Source organism: Propithecus coquereli, unplaced genomic scaffold (genome assembly GCF_000956105.1).
Source record: "Propithecus coquereli isolate 6110/MARCELLA unplaced genomic scaffold, Pcoq_1.0 Scaffold646, whole genome shotgun sequence".
In the NCBI taxonomy this organism is placed as follows: Eukaryota; Metazoa; Chordata; class Mammalia; order Primates; family Indriidae; genus Propithecus; species Propithecus coquereli.
Window position 1 is genome coordinate 561456 of NW_012152463.1, and position 19874 is coordinate 581329.

Consider the following 19874-nt stretch of genomic DNA (forward strand, 5'->3'; position numbering starts at 1 on the left):
GTGGAAGGGGGATCGTCAAGTTGTGGTGTGCATTTAGAGATAGGGTTTGAAGGAAGTAGGCTTGGATGTGCATCTGATTAGTTTTCCGATTTTCTCCCCTTCTAGGTAATACTTACTAATATTCAAAACAGAAGCCCTAAACCTGGCCCTGCTCCCCACGATCAAGAACTAGGTTTTTTCCTAGAAACAGGACTTCAGAGAGCCCATGTCCTCTATTTCAAAAATGGGTAAGCTTCTTCATTTTTTAATCCACTTCCTAAAGAAGGAAAATAGCCTTATAATGCTGTCTCCAGTTTAGTTATTATAATAAAGCAATTTTAAATATGAACTACAATTGGAGTATTTTTTTAAAAAAAGAATGAACATTGGCTCTTTTTGTCTTTTCTCCACGTGGCTCTCTTGCTTTCCTCTGAGACAGGAAGGTGGGAGAAGAGAGGGAGGGAGCGTGAGTCACAGGCGTGGAGCGCCACACCTGGGTGGGGCGGATCTGAGGGCTGCCGGGGGTTACAGCGCCCTTCCTCCACGGGAGTGGCACCGCGCGGGCCTCCCCACTTCGCTGGAGGAAAAGGTAATGAATTGGAAAGCCTGGCACACAGGAGCATCTCCCTTTCAGTGGCTGATCAGTTCAGAGAATCGGAATTGCCGAATCTCAGCCAGTTTGTATGAAAGTGAGTGTGGTCGTGATGCCACACAAGAACATTTCCAACTTGGGCTGCCTTTGAGAAGGGTTTAAAAAGGTTTAAGAACGTGAATGGAAGGGACAGCTTTCTAGTGCATTTGATGTTTGTTTTCATTTTTGAGTTGCTCTTGTGAGAAACGTGCTGATTTATTCCAAATCTCTTCAGTTGTCCCCTGTTTTGACATTGTGCTGCAGGACAGATGTGCATGAAGACCAACAGTATGTATCTGGCTCCTCTGTAGCTCCTCCTAGGCTTCGCGTGGGAGGCCCCTAGAGGCCTGCTCCCCTTCCTGTAGGAGTAGTCCAATAGTGCTTTGAATGGCAGAGGGGACACATGTCCCAGCCTTTGGAAAAATAAACAATGGAGTTGCTCCCTCTTCATTTCTAAGAGCTTCAAACCTTGGGGCTTAGCTCATAAAAGTAGGATTTCATCTGCTTGGTGGTCGAGAGCCACATGCATTCATTTCCCGTTAGTTGAGAATAAATGCTTATTTTCCAAGTCCTATTAAACTGTTTGTGAGAGAAGGCCTGCTCTGCTCCAAAGGCCACTGGCTCAGCTCAGCATGGCCCACAAAAGGCCACAAAACAAACCCCCCAAGGTTTGGAGTAGCTTGGTGGCTTTGGCACGAAGATGCTCTTGCGTTTGATCTCATCTGCCACTGATTGAGATCATCTGAGCAATGGTGCCCATCCCCTAAGCTGAGATTAAGTTCTGTTTTCTTTGCTGTTATAAATAGAGGGAGAACAGAAGTAACATGGAGTATTTTTCTAGCGATCTGTTTCTTTTCCCTTTTCATGATAAATGGTGGTCATCACAGAGGAACCCTCAACTTTTGCTCTTCCTCTCGTTTACCTGTGGGTGTATGTGTTAGTGCCGACATCCAGACACAGGAATTAATCCCCCTGGGGCTCCCGGGGGTGCCACACCAATACGTTCAATTGAAAATGCTTTGTGTGAGGTTGATAAGGGTGGGCTGGATAATTTATTTTCATCTTTGATGCCTGATCCTTGGGGAGGAGGAAGGAAGACTCTTGGGCTCTGACCTCATCCCCTGAAATGTTGGCTGCCCACTGGAATCCAGCTTAAAAATAATAATGAGAGGGTTGCTCCAGATGATGGATTACATGCCGCTTACTGACTCATTTCTCATTTTATTTTACTTTAACCCAAGTTCAAGGAAATGCCTATTGATGTAGCCTTCAGGGAATGCTTAACTTTGAAGGCTTTTCTTTTCTTGTCCTCTGGCTCTTCTCTCTAGGCTCTGAAGACCATAGATGGGATTGGGCCAGGTGCCTTCAAAGCTCCCTGCTAGCTGCAGTGTTCTAAAGGCTGGATTGTGCAACAGTAGTGATAGATTACTTTTAGGTAGGTAGAGGTGAGGGCTGGTTTTGAGACCACAAAATATAGACAAAAGGAGAGGAACCAGTGGGAGGTTTTGGATATGCCAAGTACAGTCAGGGCTGCCTGACTCACTCCAGGGGCTTACTCAGGGCCCGAGAGCCATACTCGAGGGTCACTTATCAGTGACACCTACAGCCAGTGTCTCTGTGGAGCAAGCAGGGACAGAACAGAGGCAGCTGCTATTCCTAAGCACCAGTGGCTTCCCACGGTTCCATTTTCTGATGTATTTGATCCCTGTTTTTTTTTTTTTGTCTGTACTTTCCTTATATATATCTGGAAGGACATAATGGACAGAGTTGACTGATTTTCAGTGGTAGGAAAATACAGTGTAGGTTAGTTTGGCAATAAGAGATGGAAATTGATAAAACACATCTTTTTTTCTTTAGAAATATACCTAAATATATACTCAGCTTTTTGGTTATTATCCCTGAGGAGTTACTGAGTTATAGTAATGAACCTTATTCTTTTTGTTTGTTTTTGTTTTTTGAGACAGAGTCTCACTCTGTCACCCAGGCTAGAGTACACTAGCATCAACGTAGCTCACTGCAACCTTGAACTCCTGGGCTCAAGTGATCCTCCTGCCTCAGCTTCTCCAGTAGCTGTGCCTACAGCTGTATACCACCAAGCCCAGCTAATTTTTCTATTATTTGTAGAGACAGGGTCTTGCTATGTGCCCAGCCTGGTTTTGAACTCCAGGCCTCAAGCGATCCTCCCACCTCTGCCTCCCAGAGTGCTGGGATTTCAGGTGTGAGCCATTGCACCTGGCCTGAATCTTATTCTTGGACAACTCTCCCATCTTTTCTAGGAGTGACTGCAAAACTGGTGAACTTGGGCATCTCTGTCAGATAACCCGATGCCAGGACCAGTTCCTGGGCCCCTTCTAATGCCTTAGAACCCAACGAGGCTTTCGTGTTTACTAAGTGCTTGTATTTCATCTTCGCCGACCCTCACGGCGTTGTCTCACAGCATTCTCTCTTTCACTGCCGCTGCTGCCCTGCAAAGGCAGAGGTGTAAATAGTGTTGCCCCTATTTTACAGAACAGTCTAGACTCGGAGGCCATGTGACTTGCAGGTCACACGGTGCCTTGGGTGCCAAGTTTCTGACCTCAATCTTCTTAGCACTGTGCCACTGCAGGGGAATTGCTATCACTCCATGTAAAGGGGTTGATGGGACCCTTGGATGGTGTCCTTGTCCAACACCCTGCCTCTGGGGCAGAGCACTTGACCCCCAGGAGGAGACATGACCCGCGATGGTTCCCAGCCTCTGCTGGTTTGGTGATTTCTCCGCAGGCTTTTTCTTGTGTCTCACCTGCAGCGTGTCACAAAGCCTCTCCTTCTTTCCCTCCTCCCCAGCCTCCCCGTCCCACACCCCTCTTCTTCCCTCACCTTTTCCCCTCTCTCTTTCCTCCCCCTTCCATCTTTTCCTTCCCTCCCTCTTCTGTCCCCCTCTTTCTCCTCCTCCCTCTTCCCTCTGAGGAGAGAGAGAATATCCAGTTGCCATTCAGGCCTAGAACATCCTCCCTTCCCAGTCCCAGGAGTCCCTGGGCACAGTCCGACTCGGAGGCACCCACATCTACTTCACGCCAGTTTCTCTTCTCCCTCTGGGTGGCAGCAGCGAGCCTGTTAAGGATGAAAAAAACATCTTGTTGAGGCTCCACGGAGGGCTGGCACAGGCGCCTGGGAGAAGCCAAGGGTTTGGGAATGCCTCACCAGGGCAAGCGCTTGTGTGAGGGGCAGGAGGGGTCCTGGAGCCAGTCCTGGATTTGGAACCAGGCTTTTTTTCTCTGGGTCTCAGGTTATCTGTAAAATAGGGTGACTGTCACCTACCTCATAGAGCAGTAGCAAGGAGCGAATAGGAAAATGCATGTGGAAGCACTTCGTGAAGCGTCAGGCAGACGGCAAGTGGTAAATTGTAAAGTCCAGTTACAACGATGCCTGACTGATTTGCCCACCAAAAAGGGGAGCAGATTAAGGTCAGACTCTGGCTGAAGTGGGAGTCTGTGGAGAAGCAGGTGTTCTTCCCCGGATTGCAGGGCCTGGAGGCAGGGCGTTTATTTACAACGGCTGCTGCTTTAACCAAACAGCTGTTCCAGACACATGACAATCAGCTGGGGTGACATTCTAATCACTGATGGCCCTGTCTGATCACTGATGGCTCTTCAGAGAAAGTTGGTGGCACCGGCGGGCCTGGCCTCAGCACAGGGGTATTCATCTGGCAGCACAGCCAGCGGCAGAGAGACGGCCTCAGCCATCTGAGAAGAGGAATGTTACTCCCCACTTGAGTCATGGCAGCCAGAATTTGCCAGAGGAGCTTGATTTGGGGATGCCAATTATTTACGGCCCATTGTTTTAGGAATATTTACCCATCTTTTGTAAACAAAGGGTAGCAAAGGACATTTCAGGTAACCTTGCTTCTTGTCAGCTTTGCCAGGTGTCCTGGGTGAGCAAGATGGATTGAAGTGTGTGTTTTCCTTTGCTTTGAATTGATTTTAATGCAGGTAGGGGTAGGAATAAATTGAAGCAAGAAGGCAAATGACCATCAACACCTGGGAGATGTGGCCATTGGGTTGTGCCGTTTCCTAGGCTGCATCGCTGAGTTCTGCCTGCGAGGCCTGGACTCGGAGAAGGCAAGATGTCTGGCAGGGATGGGTCAGACCTTGGGTTCCCCGAGGTGCTTGCAGCCAAGCCAGAGGTAAAGCGATATGGAGGGGGTTTTGGAGTTCTGTTTTTACAATCAAACAAATAGACCACTAATCACCACTATGCATTGACTTAAAAATTTTAATCTTCCTAAATAATCTTGTTGAACTTTGAGACTGTTCAGCCCTGTTCAATGTGGCCTAGACCGAGGTGGCACAAAAAGGGGTCCGTGAGGCCCTGCTGTGTCCTATGGGTTGCTGAGGAGGGTGCTTTCTGGGTTTATGCCAGAGATAGCAGCAGCAGCAGATAGGCAGCCAGAGCCCATGTGATCCTGGGGAGGGCGGAGAGTACCAGCCAGGAAGCCAGGGGTGCTTTGTCGGATTCACTGGTTGCCCCAAGCACAGGAGCGGCGTGGCCTTTGTATTCTAGCATTCAGGCCATCTTCCCTCTTGCAGTGATGAGAAGTGTTTGCTCTTTAAACTGTACACTATTTTTGACATTATGAGGCCAATGCAGTGACTATGAGAGAATTCAGACATGTTTCCTATAAGCATTTAATAAGTGCCAATTTTTTGTACATGATACTCTTGAAGAGATGCAGAGATGAAAAAAGAAATGAAAAAGAAATGCCCTCGGGAGATAGTAGGAGAAAAGGAAACAGAGCCAAGGTTTTGTGGCTCATGCCTATAGTCCCGGCTACTCCAGAGGCTGAGGCAGGAGGATCGCTTGAGGCCAAGAGTTTGAGACCAGCCTTGTCTCTTTAAAAAAAAAAAAAAAGAAAAGAAAGAAAGAAAGAAAAAAGGTTAAGACCTGAACATTAGTAACTTTAAAGGTTACAATATGGTTCTATAAAAGAATAAACAATGAAAGAACACCTAATCACTTTAAATGAGCTGAAGCTCCCAGACCTGTTCATTCATTCATTCATTCATTCAGTAAGGTCATTTATTCATTCAGTTAATTAGGATTACTTACGTACTTATTAGGTGCAGGGCCTGTGTTAGGCAGTGTTGATATGGTGGTGAGGAGGAGAGACAATTCCCTGCCCTCCTAGAATTCGTGGAGAATTGAGTCTCGTGGAGAACTAAGAATGAAAACAAGCTGTTTCAGGAGACAGGGGAAGTCCAGGTTACCACAAAAGCAAACAGGAGGGCTGCTCTGCTGGGAGGGCCACGTGATTTGGAAAGTAAAGTAAAGATTTGGAAAAGTGGGCTTGAAATGACATAGATACAGGCAGACCAGGAAGAGCCAGGACATTCCAAGTAGTTGGTAGAGGCATGGAGTTAGAACTGTACTTGGCGTTGTGTGTATTCTGCAGGGTATGAGGGACGAGTCTGGCTGGAGGGAGGGTTTCTACAGAAATCTGAGCATGTTTATGTAAAGCCATCCTCACAGGACCCAGCATGCAGTGGGTTTGGTCGTCTTTAGCAAGTATTGATTGAGTTCTGCTACGTGCCAAGAACTGTGCTCAGTGCGAGTATATGTTGGCCAATATAAGAGGCATAGTCTGGCCTCTCAGGGAGGAGACAGTCTAGTGAGGGAGACGGATGATAAATAAGTAACCAATGTACATAATTACAAGTTGTAATAAGTGCTGGGAAATGAATGGGTGCAGTGAAAGCTGGTAACAGAGGACATCTGCTTAGATGGGGTAGCCAGGCCAGGCCTCCGAGGAGGCGACACTGAGATGAGACCAAGAGTGAAGGCTGAGAAGGAGCTAACCAGGCCAAGAGCAGGGGAAAGAGTACTCCAAGCAGAGGCCCAGAATGTGCAAAGGTCTTAACCAGGAAAGAGCTTTGTGTGTTTAAGAATCCGAAAGGAGTTCAGTGTAACTGAAATACAGCTGGAAGAGGGAAGAGTCACAGACTGTCTTGGTCTGGCTTACCCTGAAGAAGGCAGGCCTACTATGGTGGCTCACAGCGGGAGAGTGCTGACTGTCCAGAGACAAGTCCCCAAGTCACCAGGACAAAGGGAAGGTGATACTAGGTGTCAGGACATTAGATGCCCACCTCAGAGATGACAGTGGGAGTAGAGACCAAGAGAAGTAGATGGATTTCTGATGTCCATTAGAACTACCGTGTTAGCACTGCTGGTGAATTGGATTTGGGGGCCAGGGGGCTAGGGAAATGCAGGAGTCAGAGGTGACTCCCCAGTTTCAGTCTTAAGCAGTTGGTTAGATGGGGCGGGGACAAGGAGAGGACCCGGTTTGGAAATGAAGAATTTGCCTTGGGATATGTTATGTTGGAAATGTTTGTGAGACGTTTCAGTGGAAATGTCAACTGGGAAGATATCTGTGCACAGAGCGAGATTTGAATGTGTTAGAAATTGGGAGTTTCAGCATATTGATTATAGTCAAAGCCCCAGGACTGGAAGAGATCAGTGAGCGACAGAGTGTAAAAATAACAGAGAAGACTGCTCAGGACCCAGCTTGGACACCTGTGGGGTTGGAAGTTGAATAAACGAGGAGGAGCCTGTGTAGGAGCTGAGGGCGTGTCCTTGTGAAGGCCAGAAGGGAGCCTGTGCTAGGAGGAGGAAGTGCTCACCTGTGCCGAGTGTTGCTGAGATGTTAATAAAGAAGGGCCAAAGCATGGACTCTGGGTTAGACAACATGGAAGACGTTTGTGACCTTGAACAGGATTTTGGTGGGGTGGGAAGAGCAGGAGGTAGGCAGGGGAGGGTGAGGAGCAGTTGATACAGGAGGAAGTGGCTGCACTGTATGTAGGCCACTTTCCAGAAATGTTACTTCCGTTTTCTTTTCCTAGGTAGAGTTCATGCTGGAAGGATGGATGGTAGAAAGATGGTGGAAGATGAAATACCAGGCTAAGGAATAGGGAATTCATTCTCTAGGGGCTGAGCAGCCACTGGACCATGAAGGCAGGTAGGGTTTTGGGAAGGGCCGAGGGTAGTTCACTTGGCAGAGTCTGGTGCCACCAGAGTCATGTCCCCCATTTCAGCTGGACTTGGTTCATTTTACTTGGTTTTTGGCCACAAGCCATATTCTAACCTCAGCAGGAGCCATTCTAGGAAGGTGGGGGTGATGGAGGGAGTCTGTGTGAGGGGGCTACTTCAGCAGCTTCAGAGGGGAGGTGGATGGAGCAGCGTGAGGTATGGGGCACCTCTCTGCAGCCTGGCCAGCCAGGGCCACTGTGGGCATGCCACATGCTGCTCAGGCGCTCACTTGTGTCCGGAAGTGTCCGGAAGACTTGGCTAATCTGGTCACCGTGCTGTGCACTTCCCGTGAATCATTTCGCTGTGGAGGGAAATTTTCACAATGGTTGAACTGCTGTTGCAGAAACCATTCTGAAAACCCGGGAGCGCCACAGTGGTTAGAGAACATTTGTTTCAATGGCTGCTCTCTGTAGATGAGATCCAGAGAAATCCCATTCAGAAATTATTCAACAAGTATGTATCGAGACCCTTTACTAGGTTACTTACTAGTGCCAAAAAGTGTTCTAAGTGAGCAGGTCCGACCCAGTCACTGCTTTTATGGACTTTACATACTGTTGAGGAAACAAGGAAATGTGATTTCCTCAGGGTCACACAGCTGGCTCCTGCTCTCGGTCCATTCTCTCGCCACTCGGGGCCGTATTGCCCGTGCCCGGTGAGTCCCGTCTGCTCGAACATGGAGTACCAAGCAGCGTAACTCAAAAGCATACGTTACACTGAGAAGTTAAGGACTTTTAAAAGCCAGGCTAGATGTAATTATTTATGTAATAAAAAGCATCAGCCACATTTTCTCTGCTCTGTTTAAATGTGGGCTAGGTCTGGCTCATACCGTAATGCCATTAAAACTTCAGTGTGGAAACAAAGGCATCTTTTTTTTTTTTTGTGACAGAGTCTCACTGTGTTGCTCGGGCTAGAGTGCCGTGGCGTCATCCTAGCTCACAGCAACCTCAAACTCCTGGACTCAAGCGATACTCCTGCCTCAGCCTCCCGAGTAGCTGGGACTACAGGCATGCGCCACCATGCCTGGCTAATTTTTTTTCTATGTATTTTTAGTTGTCTGATTAATTTCTTTCTATCTTTAGTAGAGACGGGGTCTCACTCTTGCTCAGGCTGGTGTCGAACTCCTGAGCTCAAACAATCCGCCCGCCTCGGCCTCCCAGAGTGCTAGGATTACAGGCGTGAGCCACCGCGCCCGGCCCAAAGGCATCTTTAACAGTTTTAATTATGAAACCCCAAGACTTCTCTTTTCAGTGATGAATTACAGGGACAGGTACTTGCTTTCAGTGTACTTCATATGTGCCAGCACATAATGAGCATTGAATCCTATATGGTCTGAAAGCTTTATCAGCATTCAGCAAGGTGGGTACATCCATGCTGGTCTATCCTTGGCTTCAGCAGAAGAACAACGGGGTAGGTCATTTTGGGCTTCCAAAGTAGAGGAGAAGTTTAATGAATTAATTGGCAGTTTAATTGCATCTCACAAAGGCCCCTCCCATGGTTTTTGCCCAGCTATATGCTGCCTCTTGAAAGACAGGCTACAATTCCTTTAACCACCGTTAAGAAACTGGAATTCCCTGAAAGATGAACTGGTATATAATTTGTCGAGGAGAGTGGTTTTCAGTTTTACTGGGGGCAGGAGGGGAAGGGAAGAGTCTTTGCTTGTTTATTCATTTACTTATTTATTCATCCGCCAAGTGTTTATGTGCTAGGAACTAGGGTCAAGACAGTAAATGATCGCTGTGAGATTTCCAGTCCAGCAGGAAAATAAATAACAGGTAAATTACAAGTGGACTAAGCCTTTTAGGAAAGGGAAAGAAGACAATGCAATTTTTTTTTTCTTACCTTCGCTTTTTACCTTGCAGATTTTCTTTTAAAAAGATGGTTATATAATTTGGTGTCTAAGAGTCAGAGTTAACCTAATTTTTTTGAGCATTTCCCAATACCTCTTGATATAACTGGAGAGTCATCCCCTGGGAACAGCTGATATAAGACTTGACCAGATGACAATGTTTTCAGACCAGCTCTTGGGTCGAGCTCTGGATGGTAAGATGGATGGACATCCGTGGCGGGAACGCACAGTGTGGTGTGAGGAATGCTGCCCACCACTGTTTGGTTTCAGATGATGTGTTAAGACATTCACTTGCTCTACCAGGGTCTCAGCTCCCCTCTGTGCCCGGCACTCCTCAGGTGCTGGGGACAAAAGGGTGAGCATCCAGCCCTGCTCCTGGCTTTCAGAGAGAAATCAGATCATCGTACTCTTGGATGTGTAATTATAGCCTAAGGTAGTTATAGCTCTGAGGAGGAAAGGTACCCATTTCTGAGAGTCCATTTTAAATGAAATTGACCTAAGTTTGGCGGTTACAAGAGGTTTTCCAGAGGAGGAGACTGAGCAGAACCCTGAGCTGAGCTGGAAAACAGGAGCTGCCTGGCAAAGGTGAGCCGGAGCGATCGTTGTTTAGACCCGAGAGGATCCTCGGCACACCTTGTCCAGCAAACCCGTCCTTTACTCCCTGCTTCATTTTTCTCCTTGGCATTTAACTGGCATCGATATACTATGGACAGTGTCTCCCAGGGATCTTCTTAGGTGCAGCCAGACATTCCAACTCACAAGAATTTCATGGGCCGCACTTGACCCGCATCTACTTAGAAAGGTGTGGAACGGAACCATAAACTGCCACAGGGCAGGGTCGGGGGCTTCCCTCCACATCACCTGTGCTCTCAACAATCCATATAGCCACCCAGGAGCTGTTCTCTTTGTCCCTCCCCACCTCGAGGGACAGCTCAGGTCCTAAGGGAGAGACCCACATGGGGCCGATGTGCCATCTATCCTGGCCTAACAGCTCATGCCCCACATTTTCAGGGTCTCCCAAGGGATATGCTCAAGTTGTGAGAATCATCACACTCATGGAAACTCAAAGCTACAATATCCCCTTTAGGTATTTATAGTTCCTCCCAGGCCAGATGCAAGTTATCAGTCAGGGGTCATTTTTATCATAAGCAATGTTGCCTGGTAACATAATTGACATTTTGTCTTTATGAGGGTTTCCAGGGAAACAAAACTAGAAAGTTAACCTAGGGTCAAATTCTCAAAAAAAGAGGAAAGGAATTTATTAACCCTTTGCCCTCATTATATTTTTTTCTTATTTAATTTGTTTATACTTGTCTCCCATCACTAGAACCTAAGTTCCACTTGGGTAGGAATTTTTCTGTTTTGTTTGGGGGTGGATCTGTACCTTGAATGTGCCTGGTGTATAGTTTTTGCATAGTTTACAATAACGGTGGCCTTATGATTAACAGGCCCTGACAGAGTCTTTTATTTCTGGGAAGTTCCAAGCTTGGTGCAATTTCGGTGCTTGTAGGGCTCCTTTCTTAAGCGTGGCATACACATCTGGATGGGATTCCACAGTTCCCACAGCAGGAAAGAAAGCTGTCATCTTCCCTGGTTAGTTGTTGGGAACATTTGCTCCCACAATCTCCCAGATCTGAATTTTTTAAAGACTTCAAGTATGTAGCTGTTCAAGTTGAAACCTCATGGGGTAAAGTTGGACACGGAAGCACGCGAGAGTGTTTGAGTGTGGCCTGTGTAGGCAACCCCGCAGGGGCAGGCCGTTGAAATGACACATGTATGTTGGGAAAGAGGAATTCACATCCTGTCTGATAAAGAAGGAAGCCAAATTTCACCCGCTCTGAGCCCGGCAGACTGTGGGGAGCTGTCTTGGTAATCACAGAGCGGGTGCAGATGGATCTGCCCGGGAAGCAGGGCGGCTGGGAAGGAGAGGCTGGGGAAGCATGCGGCATCCCGGTTCTGCCCTTGCCGGGAGCAGAGCTCACTAACCTGCTTTTTCCCTTCCCTGGTTTAGGTGTCAAATGCATTAATATTTTACACAAAGGTGGGTTGGGGGGTGGAGGCCCCAACGCTTTTCAAGGGATATTTCCTACTTGTTTTTTAAAATCATTCTTTTTCTCTCCATTCTTTTTTTGCAGAGCTATTTTTAGTCAACTCGTAGAGAAAATTGCAGAGAGGGATTGAGCTAAAGCCCAGAAAATGACTGAGACATCTTGGGAGAATTTATGACTTCTCTTCTGCTAGAGCATTCTATTGAAAATGAGCGGGGCTGTAAATTTTATGACAGTTAGCTACGTTTACATTTGTATGGCAGTGTCTGCTCTAGGTCTGCCCACCAATAAGGAAATCTATAATATGATCGTGTGTTCTCATAGCAAACTCCTGCACTAAATTACAGGATTTAAAAAATCAATGAATTATTTTTTTAATTGACATTTGGTTTTTCCACCTTCCTCTCTATTTTAGGTTTGAATTTTTACTTTTTTTCACAAGTGCCTTTTGGTGACAGTTCTCTAGGTTTGGCACAGACACGCTGTACCTTTCTTCTCCTGCTAGCTCTTCTTCCTTTCTGCCTTCCCTTGGTATAATTTGCGTCCTCTCTATCTCTGTGCTGGTTGACTGACGGTTGTGGTCGCTGGTTCTCCTTTGAATCTCCCTGGCAAATTAGCAGCAATCCCTGCATACTGGAAACAAGCAATTAAAATATCAGGAAGAATCTGAAGCTGTGTTTCTTCTGAAGAATGTCCAGAAAACCTCATTAGTAAAATCTGAATTACAGACTTTTTAAAAAGATGCGATTATATTGCTTTCAAGTGCATTTTGAGCCAGTAAGTTAAAAAAAAAAAAAAAAAAAAAAGCACACACTCAAAACTGTTGCCTACTCAATTCCGTTCCATGAATGTTTATTTAGAGCCTACTGGGTAAGCTCTGGGGATATAAGATGAATAGAAAGTATTCTTTGGGCTTATGGGAAAGACCAGGATGACCTGACAAAGGTTCTTTGCTTGGTCAAACTTTAGTCAGTCTTCTGAATCTTCTGCTAGGCCCATCTGTGCACTCCCTTGTAAAATCTAGTTTTGGCAAAAACAAAAAACTAAGTCAGTTTAGCCAGAACCCCCAATCCATGATATCTGATGGGGTTCCTTGTCCTCCACCATCCCCCAGGTGATGTCTGATCACCTGGCCTGTCTTCAGCAAGAATCCTGTTAGATTAGCCAGAATCCTTGCTACCCATGATACTTCCTCTTAGTAATTTTCTGTCCAGTTACCTGCCCCCCCACTTCTTGTCCATAAATCCCCACTTGCCCAAGCTATATTCGGAGCTGAGCCCAATCCCTCTCTCCAACTGCAAGACACCATGGTGGTCCCTATACCTATCACCATGGTGCCGAATGAAGTCTTTACCATGCTTTAACACAGTGTCATTAAATAATTTATTCCTTAACACAACGAATACTTATAACACCCTGTGAAAAGCACTATAATGAAGGGATGTGCTGGGGAGAAGGAGAAGGGAGGGGAGGAAGGAGGAAGTAGCTAACTACTTGGGTGAGTTCATCAGGTTTCTTAGAAGAATTGAGAATTGAATTTGATCTTTAAAGGTAAGATTTACCATCTGATGGGGATCTTAGGGGAAATGAGGTGGGGGTGATGGTCATGGTTTAGTGCTGAATTTATAAGGCCAGATACACTTTTGTGCTTGTGAGAGGCAGCGTTATCTAGCATTGACTCTGGATCCAACTGCCTGGGTTCAAATCCTCGCTTTTCTATTTACTGGCAGTGTGACCTTGGCAAGTTACTTAATCCTCTCTCAGTTAACAGTTTCTTCACCTGTAACTGGAGATAATAATAGTACCAACTTCATAGGGCTGATTAAGAGAGTTAGTAATTGTAATGCAGTTGAACAATGTCCAGCACACAGTAAGCATGTCTAAGGGTTTGATAAATAAATAAAACCCTACAGAGTAGAGGGATCTCAACTCCCATAGAGGGACAGGCAAGAATTGTCAACTAAGAAATCTGGGAAGATGGTAGCAATAGTGACAACATAGTTTGTGGCTCTTCTCATATATCCACCTAAAAAAGACACAGTAACTAGATAGCAAAACCAAAACCCATGAACATTTACAACAAAACTAGATGACAGGGTATCCTCATGAACCCCAAAATACAAGCTGATCGGGACAAACTATCAATTGCCTCATGGCTGGCATATTATTTGTATTTGTATGAAAGCAGAAGGCAGCAATAGGGCATCTGATGGACCTGAGAAAAGGACACCCTAAAATAGCCACCAAGTATTTACTGGCAAGCTTGTCCGGCCAATTTGAGATTAGCAGCTGAAAATGAGAGGGGTTTTGTCTTGTACCGTCTAAGGGGTTGGAGCAGTCAGGCCCTTGCGAAGACTTGAAGCTACCCCCCAGGGCTCTTTGCCAGGACTGGGACCCCGTATGAAAAACTGCTGAGAGCAGAATGAAAATCAATCAAGTGACATTAAGAGATAAAAGAATGAGAAGGTAGAGATGAAAGCAGGGGACGGGGAGATAGCCAGGCATTATCATAAAGCAAGCTGCTATGTATTTTTTAACAGCTTTATTCAGGTATAATTTATAAATCAAAAACCCACCTGTTACACAGGTCATTTTTTTAATAAATTTACACAGCTGTGCAATTGTCTTCACAATTCAGGTTTACATTTCTAAAACCCAAAAAAGTTCATCATACCTCTTCCATCAACCTCCACTCCCATCCCTAGCCTCAGGCAACCACTTATCTGCTATATGTCTCTCTAGATTTGCCTTTTCTAGAAATTTCACGTAAATATAATCATAGAATATGCAGTCCATTGTGTCTCACTTCTTTCACTTAGCATGTTTTCGAGGTTCACCCGCAATGTAGCATGTATCAGTAGGTCATTCCTTTTTATTGCTGAGAAGTTGTTACATTGTATAGATATACTACATTTTGTTTATCCATTTACCAATTATAAACATTGGATTGTTCCCACTTTTTGGCTATCACGAGGAACGGTGCTATGACCATTCATGTACAAATACTTCTGTAGACATATGTTTTCATTTCCCTTGGATAGAGTCATAGGAGTGGAATTGATGGGTCATGTGGTTAAATTTATGTTTAACTTTTTAAGAAATTGCCAACTGTTTTCCAAAGTGGCTATACCATTTTATATTCCCACCAGCAATGTAAGAGGTCCTAGTTTCTTACTATTCCCTTTAATTCCCTTTAATACCTTTAATACCATACCATTCACTTGGTATTGTCAGTTTTTTTAATTAGAGCCACTTTTAATAAGTTTGTAATAGTATCTCACTGTGATTTTAATTTATGTTTTTCTGGTGATGAATAATGTTCAGAAGCTTCTCATGTGCTCATTAGTATTCTTATATCTTCTGTGGTGAAATGTCTATTCAGATTTTTTGCCCTATTTTCAATTGGGCTGTCTTATAATTGAGTTGCTAGAGTTTGTTTTTGTTTTTATTTTGAGACAGGGTCTCACTCTGTTGCCCAGGCAAGAGTATAATGGCGTCATCATAGCTCTACAGCCTCCAATTCCTGGGCTCAGGTGATCCTCCTGCCTCAGCCTCCTGGGTACCTGGGACTACAGGCACACACCATTGCACCCAGATGATTTTTTTATTTTTTGGAGTGACGGGGGTCTTGCTATTGCCTAGGCTGATCTCAAACTCCTGGCCTCACGCAATCCTCTCATCTCAGCCTCCCAAAATGCTAGGATTGTAGACATGAACCAACAGTCCCAGCATTTTTTTTTTTTAAGAGACAGAGTCTCGGCTGGGCGCGGTGGCTCACGCCTGTAATCCTAGCACTCTGGGAGGCCGAGGCGGGCGGATTGTTTGAGCTCAGGAGTTTGAGACCAGCTTAAGCAAGAGCGAGACCCCGTCTCTACTAAAAAAATAGAAAGAAGTTATCTGGACAACTAAAAATATATATAGAAAAAATTAGCCAGGCATGGTGGCTCATGCCTGTAGTCCCAGCTACCCGGGAGGCTGAGGCAGGAGGATCGCTTGAGCCCAGGAGTTTGAGGTTGCTGTGAGCTAGGCTGATGCCACGGCACTCTAGCCAGGGCAACAGAGTGAGACTCTGTCTCAAAAAAAAAAAAAAAAAAAAAGAGACAGAGTCTCGTTCTGTCACCCAGGCTGGAGTGCAGTGGTGCAATCATAGCTCATTGCAGCCTCAAACTAATGGGCTGAAGTAATTCTCCTGTCTTGGCCTCCTGAGTAGCTAGGACTATAGTTGCACACCAGTCTGCTAAGTGTTTTTATTTTTATTTTTTTGGTAGTGACAGGATCTTGCTATGTTGCCCAGGCTGGTCTTGAACTCCTGGCCTCAAGCAATCCTGTAGGAGTTCTTTATGTATTCTGGATACAAGTGTTTTATCATATATATGTTTTGTAAATATTTTTTGCCAGTCCATGGCTTATATTTTCTTTTTTTTCATTGAAAGAGGAAAAGTTTTTCATTTTGATGAAGTTCAATTTATCAGTTTTTCCTTTTACAGATCATCCTTTTGGTGTCATATCTAGGAAAATTTTGCCTTATCTAAGATTACAAAGATTTTTTCCTATGTTTTATTCCAGAAGCTTTATAGTTTTAACTTCTACATATAGGTCTCTCATCTATTTCGAGTTAATATTTGCATATGGTGTGAGGTAAAGGTCTATTTCTATTTTTGCATATAGATATCCAGTTGTCCAAACACCATTGGTTGAAAAGTCTGCTCTTTTCCCATTGAATTGCCTTGACACTTTAGAACACTTCAGTAAAAAATAAATTAATTGAACATAAATGTAAATGTTCATTTCTGGAGTCTCTATTTTTTTTCATTGATCTATTTTTTCAAAATTATTCTGATTATTTTTAGTCATTTCCATTTAAATTTTGTAATGAGCTTGTCAATTTCTACCCAAAAAAGCCTGCCAGGATTTTGATAAGGATCATAGTGAAACCCTAGATCAATTTGGGTAGAAGTGGCGTATTCACAGCAGCAAAGCTTCCAATCCAATGTCTCTCTATTTATTTAGATCTTCTTTTATTTCTCTCAAAAAATGCTTTTTAGCTTTTAGTGTATAGCTTTTGCATTTTTTGTTAAATTTATTCCTAAGTATTTCATTCATTTTAAGCTATTATGAATGGAATTGTTTTCATAATTTCATTTTCAGATTATTCCTTGTTATCATATAGAAAAACTTTTGGCTTTTATATATGGATGTTGTATCCTGCCACCTTGTAAATCTCATTAATTAGTTCTTATAATATTTTAATAGATTACTTAGGATTTTGACATATAAGCTCATGTCATCTGTGAATATAAACAGTTTTACTTCCTCCTTTCCAATCTTGGATGCCTTTTATTTCTGTTTATTGCCTTATTGCACTGTAGAGAACCTTCAGCACGATGTTGAATACAAGTGGTGAGAGTAGACATCCTTATCTTATTCCTGATCTTAGGGAGAAAGCATTCAGTCTTTCAACATAAACATGATGTTAACTATGGGTTTTTGGTAGATGTCTCTTGTCTCTAGTGATGTTTCTTGACTTAAAGCCTATCTTACCTGACGTTAATATAGCCACTCTGCCTCTCTTATGGTTACTGTTTACACGGTATAGTTTTTCATCCTTTTGCTTTCAACCTATTTGTGCCTTTGGATTAAAGTGTCTCTTTGTATCTCCTTACAGATAATGTATAGTTAGATCTTGCTTTTTTTATCTACAGTAAACATTTTTTGCCTGTTTAATGGAGTATTTAATCATACACATTTAATGCAACTATTGATGTGATTGAATCTACATCTGCTGTTTTGCTCTTTGTTCCTATATATGTCTCATGTCTTTTTTGGTTCTTTATTCTTCCCCTCCTCTTTTTTGTTAAAAAAAAATTTTGTATACCATTTTAATTCGTCTATTGATTTTTAAGGGCATTTAAAAAAAAAATATTGGTGGTTTCTTGATGGATTACAATATTCATCTTAAACTGTAACAATCTACTTTAAGTTAATACTGACTTAATTTCAGTAAAATACAGTAACTTTGCTCCAATATAGCTTCATTTCCTCCTGTCTTCTTTGTGCTATTAAAATCTTTGTGTTATAAACACACCAATGCAGTATACTAATTTTTCATTTGTATAATTTTATTTTTTATAGAAATTAAAAGAAGATAAAAAATGTTTATACAGTCTTTTATATTTACCCACATACTTACATTTCTGTTGCTATTATTAATTTGCATCTGTGGATCGTATTACCCTCCAGTGTCATTTCTTTGTAGTCTGAAGGAGTCATGTGAATTTTTTGGTTTTCCAGTGTGTATAAAAGTAATGCTTACAGTATATTGTGGTCTATTACATATGCAATAGCATTATGTTCTTTAAAAAACACTTTATTGCTAAAAAAAAATGCTAACAATCATCTGAACCTTCAGCAAGTCATAACCTTTTTGCTGGCGGAGGGTCTTGCCTCATTGTTGATGATTGCTGGCTGATCGGGGTGGTGACTGCTGAAGGTCGAAGTGGTTTTGGCAATTTCCTAAGTTAACTATGGAGTTGAGCACATCCATTGACTCTTCCTTTCATGAAAGATTTCTCTGTAGCATGCAATGCTATTTAATAGCATTTCGCCCACAGTAGAACTTCTTTCAAAATTGAAGTCAGTCCTCTCAAACCCTGCTGCTGCTTTATCAGCTAAGTTTATGTAATATTCTAAATGCTCTGTTGTCATTTCTAAGATGTTGACAGCATCTTCACCAGGAGTTGATTCCATTTCAAGAAACCACTTTCTTTGTTCATTCATAAGAGTAACTCCTCATCTGTTCAAATTTTATCATGAGTTTACAGCAATTCAGTCACATCTTCAGGCCCTACTTTTAATGCTAATCCTCTTGCTGTTTTCACCACATCTGCATTTAGTTTCTCCACTGACGTCTTAAACCCTCAAAGTTATCCATGAGAACTGGAATCAACTTCTTTCATACTCCTGTTAATGTTTCTATTTCGACCTCCTCCCATGCCTCATGAATGTCCTTAATGGCATCTAGCATAATGAATCCTTTTCAGAAGGTTCTCAATTTACTTTGCCCAGATCCATCAGAGGAGTCACTATCTAGGGCAGCTATAGCCTTACAAATTGTATTTCTTAAATAACAAGACTTGAAAATCGAAATGACTCCTTGATCCGTGGGCTGTAGAGTAGATGCTGTGTTAGCAGGCATGAAAACAGCATTCATCTCCTTGTCCATCTGCATCAGAGCTCTTGAGCGACCAGGTGCATTTTCAATGAGTAGTAATATTTTGAAAAGGATCTTTTTTTTCTGAACAGTAGGTCTCAACAAGTTAGGCTTGAAACAGTCAATGCACCATGCTGTAAACAGATGTGCTGTCATCCCAGCTTTATTGTTCCATTTATAGACCATGGACAGAGTAGATTTAGCACAGTTCTTAAGGGCCCTAGGATTTTTGGAATGGTAAATGAACACTGGCTTCAATTTAAAGTCCCTTAACTAGCCCCTAACAAGAGAGTCGGCCTGTCCTTTGAAGCTTTGAATCCAGGCATTGACTTCTCCTCTCTAGCTATGAAGGTCCTAGATGGCATCTTCTTCCAGTAGAAGGCTGTTCCGTCTACATTGAAAATCTGTTGTTTAGTGTATCCACTGTCATCAAAGATGTTAACTAGATCTTCTGGATAACTTGCTGTAGTTTCTACACCAGCACTTGCTGCTTCACCTTGCACTTGTATGTTATGCACATGTTTTCTTTCCTTAAACCTCATGAACCAACCTCTACTAGCTTCCAACTTTTCTTCTGCAGCTTTCTCATCTCTCTCAGCCTTCACAGAATTGAAAAGAGTTAGGGCCCTTGCTCTGGAGGAGGCTTTGGTTTAAAGGACTGTTGTGGCTAGTTTGATTTTTCTATCTAGACCACTAAAACTTTCTCCTTATCAGCAATAATGCTATTTTGCTTTCTTATCATTCAAATGTTCATTGGAGTAGCACTTTTAATTTCCTTTAAGAACTTTTTCTTTGGGCCAGGTGCGGTAGCTCACACCTGTGGCTTATGCTTGTAATCCTAGCACTCTGGGAGGCCGAAGCTTGCTTGAGCTTAGGCGTTTGAGACCAGCCTGAGGAAGAGTGAGGCCCCGTCTCTACCAAAAAGAAAGAAAAATCCAGCCAGGCGTTGTGGCACGTGCCTATAGTCCCAGCTACCCGGGAGGCTGAGGCAGAAGGATCGCGTAGAGCCCAGAAGTTGGAGGTTGCATTGAGCTACAGTGACTCCATTGCACTCTACCCAGGGCAACAGAGTGAGACTCTGTCTCAACAAAAGCAAACAAG

General features: G+C 43.7%; 1 protein-coding gene across 1 annotated transcript in view; it reads left to right on the forward strand.

Moving 5' to 3' along the window:
- TTC7B (tetratricopeptide repeat domain 7B) overlaps positions 1 to 19874 on the forward strand; it is a 236156-nt gene that overhangs the window by 52810 nt on the left and 163472 nt on the right. The window contains exon 5 of the mRNA XM_012660002.1: positions 106 to 227. Coding sequence (XP_012515456.1) covers positions 106 to 227 — 122 coding nt within the window. The remainder of the gene's footprint in view (positions 1 to 105; positions 228 to 19874) is intronic.